The sequence below is a fragment of the Oryzias latipes genome, chromosome 4, assembly GCF_002234675.1.
Source record: "Oryzias latipes chromosome 4, ASM223467v1".
Lineage (NCBI taxonomy): Eukaryota > Metazoa > Chordata > Actinopteri > Beloniformes > Adrianichthyidae > Oryzias > Oryzias latipes.
The window spans coordinates 27,256,025-27,281,360 of record NC_019862.2 but is presented as its reverse complement, the minus strand read 5'-3'; the positions used below and the strand labels follow the sequence as shown (position 1 = coordinate 27,281,360).

At 40.0% G+C, this 25,336-nt stretch overlaps 1 protein-coding gene across 1 annotated transcript in view; it reads right to left on the bottom strand.

The window, feature by feature from the left end:
* Positions 1-25,336, bottom strand: part of LOC101167359 (lipoma-preferred partner homolog) — a 99,787-nt gene that overhangs the window by 47,714 nt on the left and 26,737 nt on the right. The window contains exon 3 of the mRNA XM_023954483.1: positions 23,392-23,979. Within this exon, the coding sequence (XP_023810251.1) occupies positions 23,392-23,979 (588 nt within the window). The remainder of the gene's footprint in view (positions 1-23,391; positions 23,980-25,336) is intronic.

Here is a 25,336-nt window from a genome sequence, read left to right as displayed (position 1 = left end):
AATGATTACTTTTAATCACAACGATAAATTGCTTGTATGGCTGTGAATCCTGTCTCTGGCTCGATTCGCGCCCCTGACTGTCCCCCCAACCACGGCTGGATGAAACTCGTCTGCTGGACTTTATATATGTAGTTGTAGATTTAGATAAGTTAATTCTTCTCTAAGAGTTCTGGTAAATCGCCTGTTTGTCCTGGGGGAGGATCCCTCCTTCATGTGGGCACCCCTGAGGTTTCTTCATTTTTTCCGGAATCCGTTTTTTTAGGAGTTTTTCCTTACCGCGAAGGGGGGTCTAAGGGGAGGGATGCCAGTATAGCTTAGTTAGTTTGTTAGTTCATTTTAGTATTTTCTTATTAAACTCTTTGTATTCATGATCCTTTTGAGTTCATGTTTCACTTCGAAGCCCATCGAGACGACTGTTGTTGTGATTTTGGGCTATACAAATAAAATTGAATTGAATTGAATTGTATGTCCCAAGACATAAAACTTTAGACAAAGAAAAAGTATGGAATTTATTTTCAAAGCAGCAAGTAATAAGGGGTCGACAGGGGTAAAAAAACAGGGATGCCCAAATCAAGGCCTCAAGGGCCGGTGTCCTACATGTTTTCCAGAAACCCTGCCTTATCTGCTGCTGATTACCTGTGTGTTTAGCTAATCAGGTCCCTCAATGGCTGGTTGGTTGAAAAAATGTAGGACACCTGCCCTCAAGGTCTGGAATTGGGCACACCTGGTATAGAATATTTAATAACTCTCAAATGAAAGAAACAGAATTGGCCCCGAATCTAATGAAGGTCGATTAAAAGTTCATTATTTGTTTGCTATGCTGATGGACAGGCTGACAGATGAGGTAAGACAGGAATCTCCCTGGACAATGATGTTTGCGGATGACATTGTAATTTGCAGTGAGAGTAGAGAGCAGGTGGAGGAACAGCTAGAGAGGTGGAGGTTTGCTCTGGAAAGAAGAGGCATGAAGGTCAGTCGTAGTAAGACAGAATACATGTGTCTGAACGAGAGGGATCAAGGTAGAAGCGTTAGGTTACAGGGGGCTGAGGTGAAGAAGGTGCAGGAGTTTAAGTACTTGGGGTCAACAGTTCAGTGTGATGGGGAGTGTGGAAAAGAGGTGAAGAGGCGAGTGCAGGCAGGTTGGAGCGGTTGGAGGAAAGTGTCAGGAGTGTTGTGTGACAGAAGAGTGCCAGCAAGACTCAAAGGAAAGGTGTACAAGACAGTGGTGAGACCAGCTCTGCTCTATGGGTTAGAGACGGTAGCAGTGAGACAGAGACAAGAGGCTGAGATGGAGGTAGCGGAGATGAAGATGTTGAGGTTCTCCTTAGGAGTGACCAGGTTAGACAGGATAAGGAACGAGTACATCAGAGGGACGGCTCATGTTGCCTGTGTTAGCGACAAAGTCAGAGAAGCCAGACTGAGATGGTTTGGACATGTTCAGAGGAGGGATAGTGGATATATTGGTAGAAGGATGTTGGAGATGGAGCTGCCTGGCAGGAGGGCAAGAGGACGGCCAAAGAGGAGATACATGGATGTCTTAACAGAGGACATGAAGTTGGCTAATGTTAGGGTAGAAGATGTCCATGATAGAGTGAGGTGGAAAAGGATGATTCGCTGTGGCGACCCCTGATGGGAAAAGCCGAAAGAGAAAGAAGATTTAACTTTAAGGTGTTTAGTAAATAAAAACAGTTAATATTTTAAGATTGGGGTGGCCCAAAACATAGTACATTTATTGAAGTGCAGTGCTTTTTCTTTATATTTAATAATAACAAAGGGAAGCATGAAATTGGTTAGTGTGCAGTTCATGTCCATTTTGTATTTGCTGCTGATTACCGTGATCAGGTGTGTTTAGCCAATAAGGAGCTTCAGTGGCAGGTTGGATGGAAAACATGTAGGACACCGGCCCTCGAGGCCTGGATTTGGGGACCCCTGTCCAAAAGTTTTGACATAAACGCAAAAGGTCAAAAACAAAGTTGTTTCTGTTCAAGTTCATGATGTGATTGTTCATAATGCTGTGATTTGGTATGGCTGAATTGGTCTACTTTTTTAGTGTTTCAGTGAGTCATCTTCTTACATTTGTGTTTCTACTTTTTCTTGTAACGGTTGTTTGTACTGTTTATCCAACATGAGCTTTTCCACAAGACTTGAGCTGTATTTCCTAAATAATATTGCCATGGGAGGTTAAGATGACTATAGCAGGCTCTGAGGTGTGTGCGAGTTTCCTAGATAGTGTTTTTTTTCATGCTGCCTGTCCTCTTTATGTCCATGAAGGTTAATGCACTCAGAGGACCAATACTTTTTCCAGTTTTAAATTCAAATATGTTTTTCACAATGGTAGTATAAATGTGTTGGTGCTGTTTTGTTGTTGTTTGTTCCAGGTCTTCCATAAAGAAGCTGCTCAATACAGTTGATAGAAGGCCACTCATTGTCAAGCCTTCTTTTTGATGTAGCTGGGTTTTTAAAGCAGAAATAGGTGGATTTTGCAACAAAACTAATTCGGGAGGTTATGTCATCTACTGAAGGGTTTGTGTGTTTTTTGAGAGTCTTTGTCCTGTCTGAATTTTTTCTGCACAATCGAGTATTCACCTGGACCATGGTATAAATATATATAAACACTTTAGAATGGAGACCCTCATTTAGAGAATGTGGAGTTTTATTCATCATCTTTCATAACCTAAGCATTATATTTTGCTCAGTTAGCTTCAGGTCTCAGTTTCTTTGGGCTGCTGCTCCGTCAGATGACTGCAAATACATCTCCTTCAAATACTTTTACAAGATCTGCAAGAGTATCTCACTTTCCTTATGAAGCACAGTCTGTTCTCTTCCTTCTAGTAAACAGACTTGGTGTTGCAAACTTGATATCATCACATTACATGCAAAATGATTCCAGCCAATGATCTGGTAAACTCATTTATTGAGACGGAGTTCTGTTTACTGACCACTCTGTTTCAACGAGCGTCCAAGCTTTATGAAGCATGACTTCTGCTGGCGCTGGCTCCGTTTGGAGTGGGCTGATAATGGAAACCCAAACAGTAAGGCTCATTAACTCGGAGGGATCAGCACATTCAATGTGAGAATGTGTCCGCCGTGCACAAGCGCTCTCCAGAGAGCAGCTGGGCCTGAGCTCGTGGAGTCTTTGGCACCTCATGCTTCCTCAGCTGATGGATTAGGCTCAGATGAAAGAGGACATTCCTCGATGGTTTGGTATTGCTCGGCTGTCACATTAAGTCCTGATCCTTATCATAATAGCATACAGCGGTCAAAGACGGCATGTACAAACGGGCTGAACTCAGAAGGAAGAAAACAAACTAGTTCTTCAGAAAGGTGCTCGTGTTGACAGCCTCCTCTTATTATGCCTGTGCTCTGACTTTGACACAGAGAAGCGGACAATTTAGCATAGGTAATCTCGGCTCCACATCAAAAGCTCCCTGCAGAAGGAGCGGAATGCTGCTATTACCAGAAAGAGGCTTTTGAGTTTAAGCTTCATTTATAACTTATCCACTCTGCGACACCCCGCAGCAACCCACTGCCACAGAGTTTAAAGCACCTTGTTAGAGAGTCTTTTGTAACAGCATGGAATAATTTTTCACTTGAATAAGAGAGAGAAATTGCTTCCCTGCATGCTTTATGATTGCCTCATAGTTTTTTTGTTCAGCCTTTCAGAGACAACAATAGAAACTTTAAAGGGGCTATATGTGCCGCAGACGTGATGTTCCCACTTCTGTTTGCCTTGATTTTATTTAGCCTGCGCCCCGAGGACACTGAGGTTGCATCTTAAATTTAGCAGTGACTGCAGCACCCATTTCCCACCCATCCGTATGTCAAACACTCCTGATGGACCGGCAAATGATCATTTGGTGAGCATTCTGTGATGCCGTAACATTTCACACTGTCTGCGTATGACCAGACAACAGCCAGAGTGCTGATGATCACCCGCCTGCCACATCTATGAAGGAGTCTGAGAGCACCACCCGCTGTGGCATTGCCATTGTGTCAGACCTGATCTGGCGGGTGGGCTGAGGGCTTCGGGGGACTCTTGCTGTGCTCCTGCCTAACGCCCTGACAGAGATCAGGCTCTGTCGTCCCCGCTCAGAGTAAAGTGATAGCAGCAGAGGCAGGTTTTTTCAGGGCATCAGATCTGCACCTTTGTTAGAGGAGCTGGAACAAAAGAGCGACAGAACAACAGGAACTATTTACACACATCACCTGCCAAAGAATGGAACAAGCGAACGCACAGATCTGTAGGATGAAACGGGCTCTGGCGCATCTGCTCTGTCAGTCACAATGATAACGCAGCATCACTACATGCGCTTCAATGTGACGAGGATGAAAATAGTGGATTGATCTGATGCTCCTGGCAGACAAAGGATGTACAAGAACACGATCCAAATGTTCTCACGATTCAAACAACATCCAACACTGATTAACAGTTCTGCAGCATGGACAAGTGGAGGATGTGAAGGAGCACAATCCTGGGACAAATCACTGCTTGCAACTGCCCCATGACTTGGTTGTTGTTTACAAAAACTATCCACAAATATCATTTAAACTGTAGTGAAATCTAGTCATTATAAGGTCTGATGGAGACTTTGAATTATCAAGCAAAATCAATTATGACACCTTGTTGAGTTGATATAGTCAGCTCATGTCTATGAAAAGCAGAAATGTACTCATCATAGAATGCAGGACAAAGTTAAAAGCCGCAAAACAACTGGTTGTCAAAGCTAACAGATTCATAGTATCGTCTTTACATTCCTTCTTTCTCACATCTGTGATTGCCGCTTCCTTCAAACAATTTCAATCTGTAGAACTTTATTCTCTGTTAGTTCAAGTCGGAACCACATCAGAAAAGAAGTAAAAGGTGTAAAAGTGAAGAGAATGAAACCTTCTGATAGAAAAAAATACACTCAGTAAAGGTGTTCTGAACCACACAGGGGAAAAAAACTCCCTTGTTTACCATCTCATAACAAATCCGATCTGTAACCTGACTCAACTTTATTCCAATGATGAAACGTACAGCCAAAAAGCAGGTGAGAAAATGTAATAACTTATTCATTTTTAGGATTAAGAATTATGATTTACAAACAATAACAGGGGACGTTTTTACTTATACGTTGGTGAAAAGGTATAACATATGACGAAATAAGGCTGTAAACTCAATTTTCTTCTAAAAGGCTGGACTTGGAGACAATAGTCCATTCAATTCCTGACAGAATATTAACCACAACGGCTTTGATCTTTGACCTTTTTTACATAGGAATGTACTAATTCTAGGGGTGTGACGATAACCGCGTCACCTCGGTGATGACCTCATCACTGCACTTTTTTTTAAAAAACTTCTGAATATGGTGCGTGATTGGAACTTTAATAAACACATTAAACACATTCATCTTTAGTATAAATTTCCTTTTTTTTTTGGCTAGTCCTGTGTTCAGACTTCAAGGGCTTCTGGGGTTAAACCTTTTATTACTGTTCCCCTAACTCCCTGTGCGCGGTTCTCACTCCCACCTGCGCTGCACATGCTCCCTCTACTTACACACAGGCGCACGGTTTCAGCAGCACACACACATCCTCATTCTACATAGAAGTTTCCGTCTCACGAGGAAATACGACAAATTTGCTGCGTTCTAATTATTAATTTCCATTGTATTCATTTCTATTACAAGTTACGTGCGTTCTTGAGTGCGCGACATGGCTCACTGGCTGCATTTAAACAAAGAAACAAAAATAAACCACAAAAAAAGAGAATTAGAAAATAAAAAAAATAAAAACAAAAGAATGGACGTACAGACAGGTGGACAATAGTACAAAAATATAAAAAGACGTTAAAATAATAAAGGCAGCCTAAACAGCACCCACCAGTGTCCTACTTGTGCGGCTTCCAAGCCCAGTAAATGCAGAGGGTAGTGTCAGTGGGAGAATTCTACATTCAAATTCAACTTTATTTATATAGCGCTTTTCATGCAACAGAGCATCCCAAAGTGCTTCCCAGAGAAAGAATAAAAAATAAAAATGAGATAAAAAAATTTAGTAGTTAAAATAATAAACATAGTAAAAAATAATAGCAATAAAAATAAAAATAAATGAATAAAACACACAAAAACCCAACTCATACACATCCCACCATTAAAATCAAAACAAATCAAATTAGTTGTTAAAAGTTTATTAAATCAAATAAAAACATGTGGACAAGTAAAAACTAAGTAAAAGCTTTACTAAAAAGATGTGTTTTAATTTTTTTCTTAAAAACCTCCTCAGAGGCTGAAGCCCTCACGTCCTCAGGCAGGCTGTTCCACAGGCGAGGCCCACAGTGCTGAAATGAGGCCTCGCCGTGGGTTTTAGTTCTGACCTTTGGGACCACCAGCAGACCTGCACCTGTGGAGCTGAGGGCTGTGGGAGGGTCATAGACTAAAAGTAAATCTGATAGAAACGAGGGTCAGTTCCATTTAAACTTTGATAAACTAATAAAAGAACCTTAAAATCGATCCTGGGAGCCAGTGCAAAGACTTCAAAATTAAAGTAATGTGCTCCTTCTTTCTGGTTCTAGTTAAAAGGCGTGAAGCCGACATAAAACATACATACAACTTTATAGACATATCAAATAGATCAAAGGAGAATATAGATATATGGATAGATGGACTGACTGAAGCTCGGAGGGATTTGACACCCCAAACTGTCAGCACACCCCCTGATATTCCACCTGCATCCCATAGTGGGGCTGGCTAAATCTGGGCCTGTTGGCCACACCTCTCACATCATACACTAAGGAATGCATTCCTACTTTGTTCGTCACTGTTCTTTTTCCCTAAAGAGAGAAAAGCTGTGGGTTTTTTTTCTTTTAGGAAATCATGGATTTTAATTCTTCTAATTTCACCTTAAATTATGGGCTGAACCCAAAAGAAGTCATTTGTGCCAGTGATGTACTGGTACAAATGATTTGGGAAAAGCATGGGAAAACAAAAGATTCCCAACCATCAGTTTTCTCCAGATGATGCACACAGACTAAACCATTCTGGCAGCCACACATTTATCAGTCAGATCAGCGGATTGAAAATTGAGTTCACACAGCACCAGATTTGGCTCCAATACTATCAGGTAAAATAAAACAGAAGAGTGTTAGAGTCACTCCGGTGGCGTTTCATGACACTGCAGTTCTCGGACAGCCCAGCGGAGCAGAAAACGGGGTTACAGACACATAGCCGGCGTGTTCCAGACTAAAGTGAACTTCCAACACTCATACAGCTACTTCTGTTTTGCCCACTAAATGGATTAAACTGTTGTACTTTCAACAATAATCAGCACAGACTGAAAAATACATGACCGGATGCAGATTATCCACAGATTAAAGCATGATAGAGAGATGCTTTAACTCAATCTAACATCCTGCCTTTCAGCAGATTTATCTGAAAGGGCAAAGGGGTCTTAGAAAGGGCTTATTCAGGAGCAAACATAAACACAGCCACGGCAAAAAAGTACCTTTCCATTAGTCAAGGTTCAAGAGGGATTGATTCTATGGGACCGTCTAAAAATAAGCATTTGATGCTGCAACAGTAAATGAGTGATTATTGCGGCTTAAGCGACAACATTTGACCAAAACAATGAAATCCGTCTCACAATTTTTATGCTTGCTTGCATGGTTTAACACCAAGAAGTTGCAGCAAAATAGTTGCAACCAAATAAATTGTTGGCATCCAACCATTCAGGACGATTTCAGTAGCATGCCTCTTTCTGGCACTCCGTCTCTTAGTGTCATGTTTTAGTTATTTATTTATTTATTGGGGGGGGGGCCTGACTCGTCAATTTTTTGCTTTCAGCTGCATAATTCATTTATTTTTTTGGATGCAGTCTGCATAAAAAGGAAAAACATGTGTGTGGATTTATGTAATCCAGTGGCTGAATTGACTGCTCCACAGTGTTAAACGGTTGGGAAAGAACCCTCACTGCGCTGCAAATTAAGCTCAGGGCCACGATGTGAGGAGGAGGCAAAGATAAAGTATACATTCTCCCCAAACAAAATAGGTCATGCCGTTTCAGCTTCAATTAAATTCCAAGAAGAAAATAACAGTGAGCTGTAAAGCAGCTGTGAAAAAAAAAAAAAAAGTCAGTGATAATTAAAATTAAACACAAAAAAAAAAGGAGTCCATATCTGACATTTTCTACAGCCGTTCACATGTATGTGTATGACTGCAGATGAAGGGCTCAACTTCAGACGCTCACAGACATGTAATGTATGTGGAGGGGCCTTTCTATGCGGGTAAGATGGTGCGTGAGTAAAAACTAGGTCATCTGTTGCGAACTGACACATCTGCCTGCAAACAGATATTTGAAAATCTGGGAGTGTAGAGAGGGGTGCCACGAGCAATCTGAAAACAACAACAACAAATGACTGCACAAATTGCTGGGACTGACACACAACTTTGTTGGCGTGCCTTTGTGTAGCATTGCAATCCTGTGAATCTGGCTACCTCCTCATTAAACAGGATGCAGGTTTCCCTGGTTGTGGGTGAGAACTCTCAGCCTTTTCCCTGTTGTTTCCTTGTGCGGTTGCTGGAATCTATATTTAAGTTCATGTGGCGACCATAATGAAGACTCATACAGGTTATCTTCTCAAATCGATGTACTGGCAACCTGCGCTTCCCTTTACAAAACACAGCGTCGCCCATCTCCTGTGTAATTTCACTTCCTGAGCAAACCACGGTGGCTCCTCTCTTTCAGCCCCAAACAACTGCATGGCTGATGCGAATGACAGCCTGGGGTAGGAGTCCTGACCAACAAATCAGCTGAAGCGCTGCAGCCACAAGACACAGAGGAAGCTCAGGGACGCTTCCTTGACGAGGGGGGGAAAAAAAGTTTAGAAAGTGCACACGTTTCATGGACTCCGATCCAGGGGAGAATTGAAAGCTCCCATTTGTGGTCAGAGGAGGATGCGAGAGGGGCAGAGAGGAAGAGACGGCTTCCAAAAGCAGAGTGGGGCGGACGCTGGCGGGAGGCCGTTCACAGCGCGGCCAGCAGGAGTCACTGTTTGTGTGGGAGGCTGTGCTGCTGGTTCCTGAAGGAAGCACACCTTCCTGCAACTCAATTAGGTTTAGAAATGAGCACAGACACAGAGTGTCAGAAGCTTTAAAGTGAACCGAAAACAGAGCAGAAAACTCTGAGAAAGGCAGGAGCTTGACCCTGAGCAAAGGAAGCAGGTGTCAGACAGGGGAAAAACTGAACTTTCACTTCTTAGCCCTGAGAAATAATTACAATTTTAAACATGATGTATTTATTTAATAAGAGTTTAGAACATTCTTATATTAACAGAGAGCTAAATGGTAAGTGTTGCCTTTTTCCTGACACTGAATGTGGCCGTTTATATGTTCTTACAGTTTGCTGAGCTCTAAAAAACAAAACTACGAGTCTGTCTCTGTAACAGAACTTAGTTTGAAGGCAACAAGTTATTTAACCACAGCTGATGCAGCAAACAGTGTCTGATTGTATTTGACTAATCTGTATCAAACAAACAAAAACACTTTTGGAATATTCATAAAAATAACTAAAACTGATGAGATGTGATAAAACCTTAAAAAATGTACATCTTTAAGGATAAACTATGAAGTTAGATTTGTTGCAAAAGTTTTGTTTATCTGTATCTTTCTTGTAAGAGATTTATGTATCTGTAAAGATGTATCTGTAAAAAAAAATACATTGGCAAAACATAAATAAAGTTTGTATGAATTAAGATGGACTCAGCATGATTAGGAAGAGATGCTCCAATCCTAACAAGCACCAGCTGTGGGGTAAGTATCGTGATATAGTGTCGGAATCAGGAATCGGTCAATAGTGAATAGGTCAAACTAATAATCATCTATGAAAAGTGTTCAAAAAACACATCAAGTGAAGATACACTGAGAAATTGGGATTTTTCTCAAAGATAATTTAATTTCTTCAGTAGTGAGCATTGTCTTGTATAATATAACTGGACGGATACCGTGCAATGTCACCCATGGAAGATGTCTTGCTTACGTTTCAAATCAAATGAAGTCAAGTCTGTCTCTGTTTTTCAGTGATATGCCCATCCCCATGTAAGCCGTGATTGGACCGCGTCCGTCTGATTCTACATTTCAATGGCAACCAATCAAATCAATCAAAAATCAAATCACGAGTAAGCATGTTAGAAGGCCACACCCCTTCCACTATAAGCGGGCTTGGGAGAATCTGTCAATCAATCGCTTTGATTGACTCTGGCTGTGAGGCCACCTACTTTTATTGAAACATCTAATTGGTCAGTTTACATCATCAATACCTTGTGCAACAGCAAGAAATATCATGAAAAAAATAGGACTTTCAAGAACGTGCAAGATTTGCAAGGTACCAGAGCAAGAATGGCTGTTCTGAAAAACATCATCACTGAGTAATAGCTGTCTATTTCTGTATAGAAGTCTATAGGATTTTTGGGACCAGCGGTTATTTCCTATTTGGAACACAAGAGGGGAGGGGTTGCTCAGTCCAGTTCTCATTTACTGTCAATGGTGGATACACTAAAAAAAAACAAGGAGTGTGTTTTCCTCTGGATTCTCCAGATTCTAGATCTGAACTGAGTAAGAATCATGGAGAACAATAAGCTTAGTTGTCTACTGACATTATGTGAAGACAACATATTCCTGTGTTTTAAATCTCAGGTCAAGACGTTTTTAGTCAGGAGAGCTTTTAGTTGATTCTATTCCTTGCTTTACTATGTTTTACTGTGTTTTGTTTTATTATTTTTGTATTTTATTACTTCTTTGGGTTTTGATATGATTTTATGCACTTTTGTAAAGCATTTTGCGATACTGGGAAAAGTGCTGTATAAATAAAGATATTCTATTCTATTCCGTTCTATTTTACTTTTTTTTTTTTTTTTTTTTTTTCTATTTTATTCTAATAAAACTTTACAAATGTTGAACATGTTCTTCAGCGTGCTGAAAAACCCGGTTGTGCAGCAGTGTTTACGGTAACCTCTGCTGCTACCATGGATGGTTTCAGTTTTCCCATATTCTTTTTGTCTTTCTTCTTTAGGTGTCGATGACAGCTTTTTCACCTTTTTGACTCCTCTGATTCACTGGTGCACTTTGCTGCCCGAACCCTTTCATTCCCTCTATGGAAGCTTAAAAGCCTCATCATTGAGAATGCTGCATGACATTGAGCATTACTGTAGTCCTGTGTGTACACAGGTCATGTAGATCTGCATTCAAACCTGAGCTGTTAGGTCCATTTGAAAAAGCTGGAAACTGTTAGCTATGTGTGCAGTTGATGGAAGGTGAAAGGTGGTCGAGAGCTTTTATGACACTGTTCAGTATTTTAGACACTTCAACCTACTAAAACCTGTCCATTGCAGGAAAAATCTGCATCTTTCCATTGCCGGTCTGCCAGGAGAGGTTGGAAATAAGACTCGTTCAGAACTACGACGACACATATTGATCCAGTGGATTATTTATCTGCTGTGTAGCTCATGTCAGCGCGCATGAAGGAAACAGGACGGGAGGGAGTATTATTTATGAGCAGGTCTGTGACAAACACCTCTGATGTGCCTGGGGGGGTAGAGCCAGCCAATCAACAGCTGACAAAAATAAACCTAAAAGTAAGCGGGGAATGTCCAGAGACAAACAAGTTCAATGAACAGCATTGCATGACAGTGCTGACCCAGTCCTTAGTTTACAGCTTTTAGTCATGCTTGAATATTTTCTCTAGATTAAACTTTTTTTTTTCTCATGATGGACTAAAGCCTTTCTGTCCATGAACTGATGATGACTGCACACAGGAGCTCTGTGATGGAGATGCAGATTTGTGTTTACAAACAATCTCTGCAATTACTTCTCCGCAAACACGTGTGCTAGAGCGCATTCTGCACACTGATGAGTTTGTGCTCGGTCCACTGAGCCTAAATTCAGCTGTTTTGGCTGTGGTAATGATATAAAAATGCTAACACTTCTGTTTAAGAAAAAACATTTTAAACCCTTTGAACTTGTACTTTTATGAAAAGGGAAATGTTTCTAAAAACAACAGAAAAACACTCAGCAGACTTTATGGCTCTAAATAAAAACATTAGAAATCATCCAGAGTTGTGGAATTCTTAAAAAAAAAAAGAAATAACATTTCCAGAACCTCACTAGAAATAACATTTTTACATAAAACAAGGATATGTCCTAAACAGCTGGTTCAAACAGTCATTATGAGAAACACAAAGAAAATGAACTAAACTCTAGGCATAACTACATTGGGCTATAATAAAATTCCTAATGCATCCAGCAACAACAAGTTTAATGACTTCTGCTGATCAAAATTTGTCTGACCGTCTACACAGAAAAAACTGGAGAGTTAAACAGACCAGAGTTGATTTCCACTCTTAAAGTGTTATTTTAACGATTTGCGATTCAAATGGTGTTCAGTGTTGGAGTCATTTATCCGAGTTAGCCGAACCAAGCTAATTAACACTGTAGAGAGTTCCTGTTTGCAGCGTTTAGTAGGGTGGCCAGAGTTAAAAGAAAAAAAAACAAAGGACGTTGGTGAGGTTGTCAGGGACTCAGCTTTGGGCATGTGACGTGTTCAGTGACACAATGGCTACTTAATGTGACCATTCTCATCCCGAGCTTCTATCCATCTTCTTAACCGGCTTTATCCTTTTGAGAAAGCTTCAATTATTTATAGTTGAAGTCTAAAAAGTGTGTGGGGGGGTGACAATTCTTTTTCATTGGCTGCACTCAAACTCTGTTACACCCTCCCCATCTCTGACCCTCCTCTGTTCAGGCAAAACATGAAACTGCTTTGTTCATGTGGCAGTTTTCTCACTATAGAGGACAAATATAAAGACAATTAAGCTTAAAATTTTGTTTCTATTTCTTTATTCAAATCATTGTAAATCAGGAGCAGATGAAAAAAATGCATTTGGAAAATTGGTTTATAGCAGTGACAAAGGTGCTACACGTGGCAGGCCACAAGCTTCCTGCTCCGCTCCATTCTGATGCATCCACTTGTAGACAATTAGATCCAAGTACGTCTTTGTTTTCCTCCTTTTAACCCGTGTGCTATCTTAGGCACTTTAACGTTGGGAGTTAGGTCATCTAGACCCACTAGACAATACGCTAAATGATTTTTGATCTTCACTGGTGTCCATGGATTATATGAAATCCTCTCCACCTTTATCCACCTTTGTCATGGTAGGGAGAACACGTCACTGTAATGAGCGGGTCATCTGGACCCCATAGGATAGCACAAGGGCCAATCTGAAATCTGGCTTAGAACTGTACACCTGGATAGCACCCATATTGGTCCCCATTTTTGTTGCACCACTAATATTAGGTTAGAGTGTAAACAAAGGGATGATGGGAAGTTAGGACAGGCTTACTCCATGCCAACAGCCCCCCCCCCCCCCCCACTCAAAGGTGAATGAACTTCTGCTGCTCTGCAAAAACTATGTTTAAGAAATCGACAGAGGATATTTAAAGTGGTGTAAATACGGCATAATCACATAATCATTATTAAAAGAATACTGGAAACACTTTTACAATAGATCAAAATATGATTGGAGTGGGACTTCAAAGCTTTTCTTGAAAGTTTTTTTTTCTTTTCTTTTTTTACTTTTTTTTAACAGAGATATTTTAAACACCAACTTAAAAGAGAGAAATTCTGCAAATAAAGCCTCGGAACGTGGAACTTTAGTCAGATTGATAAGTAGTTCTGCTGGAAATTCCGGAAAATCTAGATAAAGAAAAACAGTCTATTTTTAAGCCTGAAAGGAAGTGAGATGGTAACACACAGTTTGAGTTACAGACCTCACAGATCAAGTCCAGCGGACTGACCTTTAGTCAGTGAAGCACTCGGGAAACAGATCGTGTTTGGACCACCGTCACACAAAATACCATTTGTCAACATGGTCGGAGGCGCAGCAGTAATTATATACAGCAGCTTGTACACGTGAAATGCCAGAGGAGTCTAACTGATCCCTGTCGCAGAGCAGTAAAGACTTCTGACGATACAAGCCACCTGAATGTGAGCTGCATGGTTCCAAGGCTTGAGTTAGTCAAGTGGTCCCAGCCAACCAATTTAGTGTTCCAATGACATGAACTTCAGGGGTGAAAGGGTTTAACTGCCTTTTGTGGCTCTCTCTCTGTTATGTTCCTGGGTCTCTGTGGAGATTTCTATTTGAATGCCAAGTGATTCAGTTTCTAACTTTGGTAAAGAAAACGCAGAAGAGTTCACAGCATCAGAGATCCTGTTTTGTAATTAACGATTATATGAAGAATTACTAGACAGATTCTGATATATCTCTGTTACTTGAGAGAGTGGCTGCACAGTGGCGCAGTGGTTAGCGCTCTTGCCTCACAGCAAGAAGGCCCCCGGTTCAAGTCCCGGCTGGGGGACCTGAGACAGAACATCAACGGGGAACCTTTCTGCGTGGAGTTTGCATGTTCTCCCCGTGCATGGTGCATGCGTGGGTTTTCTCCGGGGACTCCGGCTTCCTTCCACTGGCTTCATAGGTTAATTAGTTAAACTAAGTGTCCATAGGTGTGAGTGGGTGTGTGATTGTGGCCCTGTGACAGATTGGCGACCTGTCCAGGTCGAAGGCATTAACCCCTGTTTTAACCCCGAAAGGGATAAAACAGCAGAAGATGACTGACCTGCAGAGTCCTTTAAACCATGCACATTTTAAATATTATTTTAAAATGCTGCCATGATAAATTGATGATGAACGTTCTCTACAGTAACACTTATCTCGCTTTGTGATTCGAGCAAAATAAGTTAACTTATTCAGTCTTTCAGGGATTTGAGATTTCTTTGTGAATTACGCTTTCCTGTTGTATGAAGACACACACACCCCAGCCCCCCCATTGGAAACCAATTGCCCTTAGGTATGAGTGATGTAAAAAAGTAAGGGGGGGGGAAAACCCAGGTTAGATACTTGCAAAGACAACAGATGCAATTGAATTCACACCTGTGAAAATTATTTTTAACTGCACAAAAATAATTAAAAAAAACATTGTGGTTTGATAACTGTTCAGCTGAGGTTGAAATGGGGCCAGACTTGTGAAGGATATGTGATTAAAAAACATTCAAATTTAAAGCAAATCCAGAAGCTATAAATTCTGTAGTTTTTCAAAAACAAACAAACAAACAGAAAACATTGTGGGTTGATTTTAGAGAGGGGCACTGTCTCTCTGAATCCGTGAATGTACATCAAGAACAAAATCAAACTCCTGTATTTTCTATCACGACAGTAGGGGTTGATTTGTGGATTAGAGGGCATGTTTTGTGATTAGCTATGGTTTGTGTATCAGAACTCTCACTCAACTCCGCCCCCACCAACCGTTTATTCCGGGCGGAGTAAACTCAGTCACTATGGTCAACCCACTTCAGGTTACATTTTCAGTGTTTAAAGTCCAACGAGCGACACCAGAAGTCATCGGACCAGTGTGCACCCGTGGTTCCAACAGCTGCCTTGCCTGTTTTACTAAAACACGTGTTCATTTTCAGAAAGGCTTTGTGATGTCAGGATAGTAACCACCAATGAGCAAAAAATACCAAAAACTGTCTCTAAAGCGGCCCTGTAGAATTCAGCAGGCTTCCTAATATCCACTGTGCATTTATTTGCTACCTCAATTCAGTTCAATTTTATTTATATAGCCCAATATTACGACAATAGTCATCTTGTGTTGAATTGTATAGTAAACATGAATTCATAGAATTCAATAAGTATTTTTTGAAACTGAACTAACTAAACAGACTAAACTAAACCGGGCATTCGGTCCAGGCATCAGAAGAATCATTTGAACAATCAAAGTTCTCTGTACAACCTCTTAAACTTTTTGGAAAAAAAGATAATCTAGGTTGACCTTAAAAATGAGTGAAACAGAGATGTTGGTGGCCTTATGCTCTGACTACACACATCGCAAGCTGCAATTCCATTAAATATGAAATTGCGCAAATTGAATTAGCGATATTAAATTTGCCTAATGGAAACACAACAATTTCAAAAAGACATTTGTTTATAAAAAAAAAGTTTTTAGCGTTAGGAGTTGGTTTGTGTTTAATTGCATACTTATTATTTATTAGAAACAGTGTAATTGTGAAATTGTGTTTTTTCAACATTTCTACAATTTTAATAAAGTTGTGCGCATATGTGTAATGGAGCTATTGAAAATTCAAAGGGTAAAAGCTGGTTTAACAAACTCTAAAGTTTGAAAGAAACACATAATAATAGCATGATGGTGGTACTTTTTCTCTTACTTTTAGTGAACTGTCGTATTAATTTCAGCTGCTCGGACATTTTGAGCAAAGTGTGTCTCTCCCCTCTACAAAATAATTGGTTAAGAGGTTTTTTTAAGCTTTAATGTGCACCATTAATAAGAAGGAAAACTTTCCAAAGACTTGATTGTTGGTCTTGGTGCAAAAGAACATGATTGGTTTACACAAAAAAGACTGAACTCCTTTAAAGACCTCAAGCAAAGATCATCTCTTAGAAATACTCACAAAAACAACAGAGAGAAAAAGACCCACAAATTCTGTCAAAATCTTTTGTGTTTAGTTTTCCAAGTAGAAAAAAGAAGGCTCTGATTATGAGACATAACAAGGACAAACACTTAGACCAAGAAGTGTGATGCTTAACGAAAGACAAAAGCCATCTAGTCATGAGAAATTGACTGTAGCTCTTTTGGCTTTGAGTATAATCCTGCAATATTGAACAGAGCTGGAAAAACAAACAGCTGAAAGGGCAGCTCGGCTCACAGGTGTAATTGGAGTACTCTCACTGAAATGAGTGGGTGTGCTTTTAAAGAATCTCAACTCATTGGTTTTTAATTGGACTGTCAAGACAACAGCACCGACAAACTGCCAGAAGCCTCTTCTATTTATAGTATTAAGTTCGTAGCTTGAACACACTCATCTGCACGCAAACAATGGCGTATTTTGATGGAAGCATTTCTTTTGAAAGCGCCACTCTAAATTACCATGAAAGAAACCGAAATAGATACTGGATTCTTTAAGTAATGTGGCATTTGAATGGGAAATAAATTCATCCGTTGATGAATACACGTGTGAATTTGAGGCTGCTTTTTCCATTTCATAGCTCGGATAAAAATAGAAGGGAGCCTTAAGGAATCCTCGGAAAGTATTTATTTGTTTTTATTCATGCCCCCACAGGGAAATACTGCTGATAAGACACCAGAGGAACAGTATGAATGTGTGGATGAGCGCTCACTGATTTGGCTTCATGGAGGAAGAAAAAAAGACATAAAAACTTGATTTTAGGTCACAAAAACATGTTCGTGATTTTCACTGATGTAATGTAACATGCCCTAAAAATGAAAACATGCAGAGTATGCTTCCAAATGATGAAAACTAAAGCAAAGTATGGTTGCATATGGATCATTGAAAGAGAACAAGGGGTTTAAGGTGCATCTTCACACAGAAGAGATCACAGGCCTGCAGATAACTTGCCTTCTTCTTCTTCTTGAAGCCTTGGGGTCCCACTTTGTTGTTGGCAACTAGACATCAACTGGGAGATCCTCCCTGATAATCTATAGCATAGCTGGTAACCATGCACTGTGCCTGCCTGGATTGAACATAGTTCTGAGCTAAGGTAAACCAGCTCAGCAGATGACATCATACCACCAGAGTTCACGCATCTCCAGGCAGAGGATTAAACCGGCTCCCCTGCAGCATGCAACACTGCCTTCTAGTAGGAAAGTGTGCAAACTGTAAAATAGGTTTTGAAGCATAGTGTTGATGATCAGGGTTGTGTTATGTAAACTTTAAGGGTCTATATCATGCTTTTCTTAAGCCTTTCTGAGTAAACTATATCAACATATATGACAATATAGTACATTTGGCACACAAAAGAACAAATTGTTTATTAAATATTAGTTCTTCTTCTGAGTTCCTTTCCAACACGGAAGTAAGACGACTCATTCTCTGAGGGACCGCCTTTCGCTTCTTCTGGAAGGATCTTTAGAAACTCTGTGACAGAACTAATTGACAGGCTTGTGCTTGAAGGCATCATCTGCTTGCATAACAGTTTAATTTAAAAGAAAAGAAAAAAAATACTTTTTAATAGTCAAATTATTCCTAATAATTGTTTTCCCTCTTTTCTATCCTAAAAGTTAGAAATATGAAGAAAATCCTTTGTGGATCTGTGTAACATTATACCAGCATTTGGTTGTGGATCTCAGGGATTTAGAAATAGCAAAGAACCAGTCAGTTATCTGCCATTTTTAAAATAATGTATTCTATGAGGAACTCACAGCCCACAGCTACAGATATACAATGTAAGTGTCAACTATTATATGAAGCCTTTCTTCAAGGTTTGGGTTAGTGCTCCCATGAATGTTTGACTAGTCTTCTTGTAGCACATTTCTAAAACTAGGCACTAATGTTTGATGAGGAGGCCTAGATCACAGTCTATATTCCATTTCATCTGACTTAGGTCAATCCGGTTCTTTCAAGCCTGCATGTCTTTATGGACCTCATTATGAAACAGGAAGAGGCCATCCCAAAACTGTTACAGCAAAATTAGAAGCATGGAGTTGTCAAAAATCTTTGTTTAATCCTGAAGAAATCCGTTTTCCACAGCAACTAAGGATCTTGAAGAAATACCTCTACACCACAAACCCCTGTGGTCCAAAGAAATCGGACAAGTACTGTCTTCTTTCAAACTTCCATACCCAGACTCCTCCATCAGATTGCCAGGTAGCTAGATTTTTTCCCTCAAGAGAATGCGCCTCCATTGCTCAAGGGTCCAGTGGTTGCATAACACAACTGCATCTTTGTGTTGTATTTGTTGATGTCTGATAACCATCAGTTTATCTGAAGGCCACATGTAGTCTGGATGTAGGTGTTTGACACTGCAGAGAGGATGGGACCTGAACGCTTGTGGTACTGCCACTTTGTTACATCACTACTGACAGTTGACTATGGACAATACAGTGTTCAAATGTCCTAACTGGACTTGTTGCACAGCTGGCATCCTACCACATTTGAAAGCACTGAGCTTCGAAGAGCAGCTTATTTCTTCAAGTGTGCTTAGAGGCAGTCTGCATGTCTCAATGCATAGTTTTATAGCTGCGGACAAAGTTGCAGAACAAAATGTAGTTATTTAGAGTGAAATCATATCCGTTTGACAGGTGAGTTTGAACATCAAAACGGGTCCCAAAAGTCGTAAAGATGTTACTTTAATTTAGTTCCAGGACTTCCATGTGTTTGTCTATAGTTGTTATTTCACAGATATCTAAATAAACTGAGGGGCAAAACAGCCATGATGGGCTAATAAACAAAACAAAATTATGTTTTCCAATTTAGTTGTACACTATGACGCATACGAGTGAACAAAATATGAGAAATGAAATGATAAGAGAGCTGCATCAATACTCCCAACCCAGTTGGCCTACAATGCAATTAGCTTTAAGAGTGGGCTAATGTTTACGCTCCAAAAAGATTTTTCGTTTTGACACATCCCGAGGCCACCATATGCAAATGTTCACGCGCAGGTCAAAAGGCAGAGTGGCCAAAACTGGAAGGCAGAAAGATGTCAACTTATTTAAACATGTTTGACAGCTGAAAACATTGTTGACCTTCGAGGGGACTTTTACAGGCTGCAGGGATTGAGCGGTTCAAAATAATCCTCCTCTGTCAAACGTCACTCAGGCTCAAGTTGTAACACGTGCTATCATCCAGCTTAGCTTTCTGCTGGTTTCGGGAAAGATGGAGAGACTCGTGGAAACTAGTATGTTAACCGGCAGCCATGAAATCTGTTAATCTGTTGAACAACAGAAGAGATCACACACTTGTAGATTTGGGAAATTAAGCACCCTTGCAGTGACTTGACTGCTCTTGTACCTTTCCTCTACATGTGTGGCAGGGTGTGTTGGGTAGATTGGGCATTTGGAAGGCACAGGATAACATGAGTTGAAATTGAGGGCATGAAGAAAGCAGTCAGATCAGAACCAGTCGACATTGCACAATTTCGCTGCAACCAGACTTCTAATGAAGCTGACCTTCCATAAATACACTCAATTATGTGAACTGATCTCTTTAATAAAGTCTTCAATCAAAGTCATGGTTTGCAGCTGACAAAATCCTGGCTGTTACATAAAGTCACCATTCACTCGGCAAAACCAATTTCGGATGTTTCTGACAAATATTTAAATCAGCCATTTTAATTGACCATGTCTTCGTTTTTTTAACACAACAGATCAACATGGTCACAGCCTGCTCTGTTTAAGAAGATTTCACACTTTTTAGAAAAAACTCTAAACATGGCGTGACACTGGGTCAAGCAGAGCGGTGATCACAAATGCAGAGTTGACAGATTTAGTGCGTATTATAATCTGTCTTTTATAATTTGTAGGGGTTTTTTCACATTAAAGATCTGCCATATACAACACAGATTATGAACTATGGCCCAGATGTAAATATTTGATAAGAGTTGGGGCAAACACGAGTCAAACATCATTTTCTTTATATTCCTTTAGAGGATTTAAGGGTCGCTGATGGCACAGAGGCCGTCACTTTGCTTCAGTATTTCTTTGAAATATATATATATATATATATATATATATATATATATATATATATATATATATATATATATATATATATATATATATATATATATATTCTGAGCCATGACTACCAAATTAGCTCTTTGCTTTCATCTGAAATCAAAGAGAGATGCTCACAAATCCATTAAACGCCACCTTTTGTTTTGCTAATAATGCTTCATACTGGGACCAAAGTGAGCTTTTCAAGCAAAATGTAGACTTTTGTCTTAAAAATTCTAATTAGATTTATTTTTAAGATACTTGCTGCACTGTTGAAGCTAATTTGTATTTAGTAAAGTACAGTCCTTGATGAGTGATTCCCTAAGGCAAGGAGGCCCAGTTTGTATTTCGAACCAGCATAAAATCCTTGAATTAAACAAAACTCAAGGGTTTTCCACTTTCCAGAGATTGTTGAAGGCTGGATAAATTGAGATTAGAATAGTTCTCTCAGTGGCATACACTATTCTGTTGTAAGGGATGACATTATTTTGTAAATCCTTTCAGTACAGTGGGTTTCTATTACAAGAGTTCTTACTGAAAACATATGTTTTGTTGTTTTATTACAATAGATCTGCGTTGTTGTTTTATTTTTTCATACAAAACAACCATGTTGTTTATTTTTTTTCAAATATGATAGAAACAACAATACCACCCAACAGTGAAGGTAACTCACTGTTTTTATTTTTAGAGCATTTTCTTTTTACACTGCCATGTGTTTTATGTTAATGCAAATTGTAGGTGCAAATACTATTTATAAAGAAGAAATATGAAGCAATTGCCTATTAAAACATTACTTTTGTAATTCTTTGTCTAAGCAAATTAGATTTTTTTGATTGCAATTTTGATTTTTTTCCCCCTTTATTTTCTTTTTTGTTGTTTTTGTTTAATGTAACTACAATATACTTTGTACTTCATCAAAAAAGTGAAGTTGTGAATAATCTACCATGTTTATATATGAGGATAATTGAGTGATTTAAAGCATTGCAGTCAAAGCAATAAAGAATTCACAGAGATTTATCAAACTCATTACAAAGATGATTAAATAACTAAAATATACTTTGTATTTCATCAGTCATTATGCTTTTTATGTTCATTTGAGCTTGTATTGTGATTTTTCGTGTAGTTACAAACCCTGAAGAAGTCCTGCAGTGTTACCAAACTTTGCTGAAGGAATTTCGACTGACAAAAAGCACAACCCTCTCATGTCACCAGTGTAATATAGACAACAATACAATAGATTTGACTGAATTATTACAGAAATGACTTCGGCTGGAAGAAAAGATAAATAATATGAAAAAAAATCTGTTCTTTGGAATGCTTCTTTTTACTGTTTTGTTGAGAACTTAAAAACAAATTTCATTGTGATGACACTTTTAATGCTGCAGAAGTGTATCATACTCAAGATTGTTCTTTTCACTGTTGTCTTGTTACTCTTTAAATTTGCCACAAGACAAGAAGTAATCAGGCCAGAATATGTTTTTACAATGCAGTCACTTCACCTTTACCAACAAGTTAGCATTGTCTCATCTGGTAAGGTCAACATATCCAGCATTTACTACTGAAAGTACCAAGTAATAGAGTGGAAATAGGGCTGACTTTCTTTTACAGTCCAGTTTCATTAAACTTAAGGGGTAAGTACCAAGTAATATTCAAGTGAACATACCCAGTATTTACTACTGAAAGTACCAAGTAATAGAGTGGAAATAGGGCTAACTTTCTTTTACGGTCCAGTTTCATTGTACTTAAGGGGTAGTTCCTGTGGTAAATTCATGGTAATTACCATGAAACATACAACAAGTGCAGACCTAAAGGTCAAGGTACTTTATTTGTACTTACCTTGTTCTTACATGTGGTAAGTACCACAAAAGACACTGTTATACACAATGTAAATACCCAGTAAGTATATTACAAATACCCAGTATGTACCACTTAATTTTGAACCATATAGTACTACATAAATACACAGCAAGTACCATGTAAGTACAGAGAAGACACAAAAAACTACCTAGTAAGTCCCATTAAAAAGTAACATGTAAACACCCTGCAAGTACCCAATAAATTCCATAAAAAGTACCCAGTAGTTGCACTATAAGTACCATGTAAATGGTATGGTCCGCAGGCGCTACCGCGGACCATACCATGTAAGTACCATGTAAGTACCATGTAAATACCACTTAAGAACACTGTAAGTACTGTACTGTAAAATAAAGTGTTACCAATAGCTCTTTGTTTGGAAATTGTAGCATCCTACTTGAATTCTTAATAAAAGGAGCACTGGGAGAGGCAGACACTTTGAGAAGCGTGGTGGACGTCTTCTGTCACACTTGCTTTTCTCCCTTGTGCATATGAAACTTGATTCTTGTTGTGGTTTGTTGTTTCTACTTGTCTTTTTCTTTAATGTCTAGATGCATTTATCTGACAATAATACTGGAATTTTTTTTCTGCAAAGGATTAACCTTTCAAAGAGTTTAGGCAAGAGAAAAGTGTGAACATGTTCATGCCTATCTGAGAAAATTCTATCAAGTGTGCATTGAGGGATTTTACAGACTTAAAACATCTGTAACTGTCATTCACAGATTTCACCAATTACGTTTAATACAAAACACCCACGTTAAACGGGGGGAGATGTACTTTAGAAAATAAATCAGAGGTAGAAACACATCAGAACTGTCCGATCTTGATGAAGATAAAGGACAACTGCACACTCAACCTAATGTCAACACGTCAGGCCATAAGAAGAAAAAAGATTCGTTAGTTTGATTATCTTTTTATGATTTGGAAATGCCGTCTAAGAATTATTGGACTGTTATCATTAATAACAAGAAAGGAAAAATCTCCTTACTTTTGGTGGAACACTTGGTCCAGAGGTGAATGGGGCTAAGCTTGGAGGAACATCTGTGATGTAGGTCTTCTTGGGGCCTGGAGGCTGGTAGCCTTGACTCAGGACGGGGTCAGATCTTCCTGTACTCAATCCACCTCCTTGCGGTGCTCCCAGATATTGTTGTTCTGGATACATCATTGGAGAGAAGCCAGGCTGCGGCGGTCCATAAGCAAAGTCAGGACCTTTGGGCTGGGCAGGCATGTATTGCACCTGTGCGGGACTGCGAATCGGCTGTTGGCCAAAATGCTGCCCAGCTGGGGCTTGATGCTGCGGGCCGGGTTGGGCAGATCTCACCTGGACGTTAAATGTGGGTTGACTTGGGGTTGATGCAGTGGTGTACGAAGCTGGAATGGGCTGGGGAGCCATATGGGATTGGGGTTTGGCCATTGGGCTAGCAGAAGATGGTGGGATAGAGGACACTCCTCCTGGAGCCTGGGGTTTAGGTGTAGACCTCTTGGTGGCAGTCAAAGGTGGATGAGGTGGAATAATCATCCGTTTATACCCAGTTACTGGGGCACTGGGGGTGGAGCTCTGTGAGGAAACAGGATTCTGCAAAATAGCAAATAGAGGGGGGAAAATGTATCTTGGTTACAAATAAAAATCAATGTAACAGTTTTTTTTTCTTTCATGAGAATGACTTATGAGAAATAAGTCCTATTGCTTACAGAGAACATGAAGAAGAGAATATTTTGGTTGACAGATTATAGAGGTCCTTCTGAAGTGAGTTGATTTTGGACCACTGCCCGTATTTGAGACCTGAACCGAGTGAGTGTGACATCACCGACGACATAGGAAATGACTCAATTTAGTTGCTGTTTTCTCATGATATTGACATCACCACGTTGAAGCTTGACGTCATCAGTAAGCAGTGATTGGTTTGAGTCAACAATCAGGAGGGAGCTTGTTGGAGGTTCACACCCCTACCACTTGAAAGAATGTTTGACATAAGAACCACATACTTAGGCTACGTTCACACTGCAGGCTGAAACGACCCAATTCCGAATTTTTTGCCCCTAAGCGGCCCAATTCCGATCTTTTCATGACAGTCTGAATGACACAGATCCGATCTTTTCAATTGCGACCCAGGCCCCGTGGGTTTGCCGGCCTGATTCCGAATTGTAGCTGTTCTTTTCAATTGCGACCGCCGTCTGACCGGCCAGGCGACTTGATTCCGAACTGTACGTCATCGACACGCAACAAACGTCATCATTTTGCGTTGAAGTAGGCGGGAACGAGAACGTAAACATCAACCATGGTGGACGATGCTGCTGAGATCAGTCAGTGGAAGGGAAGCGAGATCCCCTATTGGATTAATATTTGGGCTGATCGCTCTTTTCAGGCCAAACTCCAGGGCTCTTATTGCAACTGGGCGGTTTTTGAAAAAATTTCCAGATAAATGGCAGAGCGTGGTGTTGAACCTTTCCCGCGATAACTTTTTTTTCTTTCTCCCCTTTGACCGTGCTCAAGCGCGGGGGACCCGAGGCGATCCTCCTCCTCCTCCCTGTTCTGATCCTTAGATTCTCCAGAACGGGTTAATAAAGAGTCCATAGCATTTATTTTGGGGGAAACCTTCTTTTATTACCGTCCTCCGTAACACACAACGTGAATGCGCGCACACACTGCGCCCCCCCTATTCTCTATCGCGGCACGCGCTTGCACACACGCGGGCGAGCGGCTCCAACACATACACATTTCCATTCCACAACAGTGGGTACAGACGATCCCGACTCCATTGCCTTCTTAAAATGAGAAGATTGTAATTGTGCTGCTCCTTCGTGAAAATAAATTTAATATTACAAAAAGAGCTCCGCTTTTGACAACACTGTTGTTGACATCCATTGTTAACGTTTGCTCCGCAAACAACAAGTGACGTTCACCATTGAGTATTCTTCTGGCTTCTGCACAT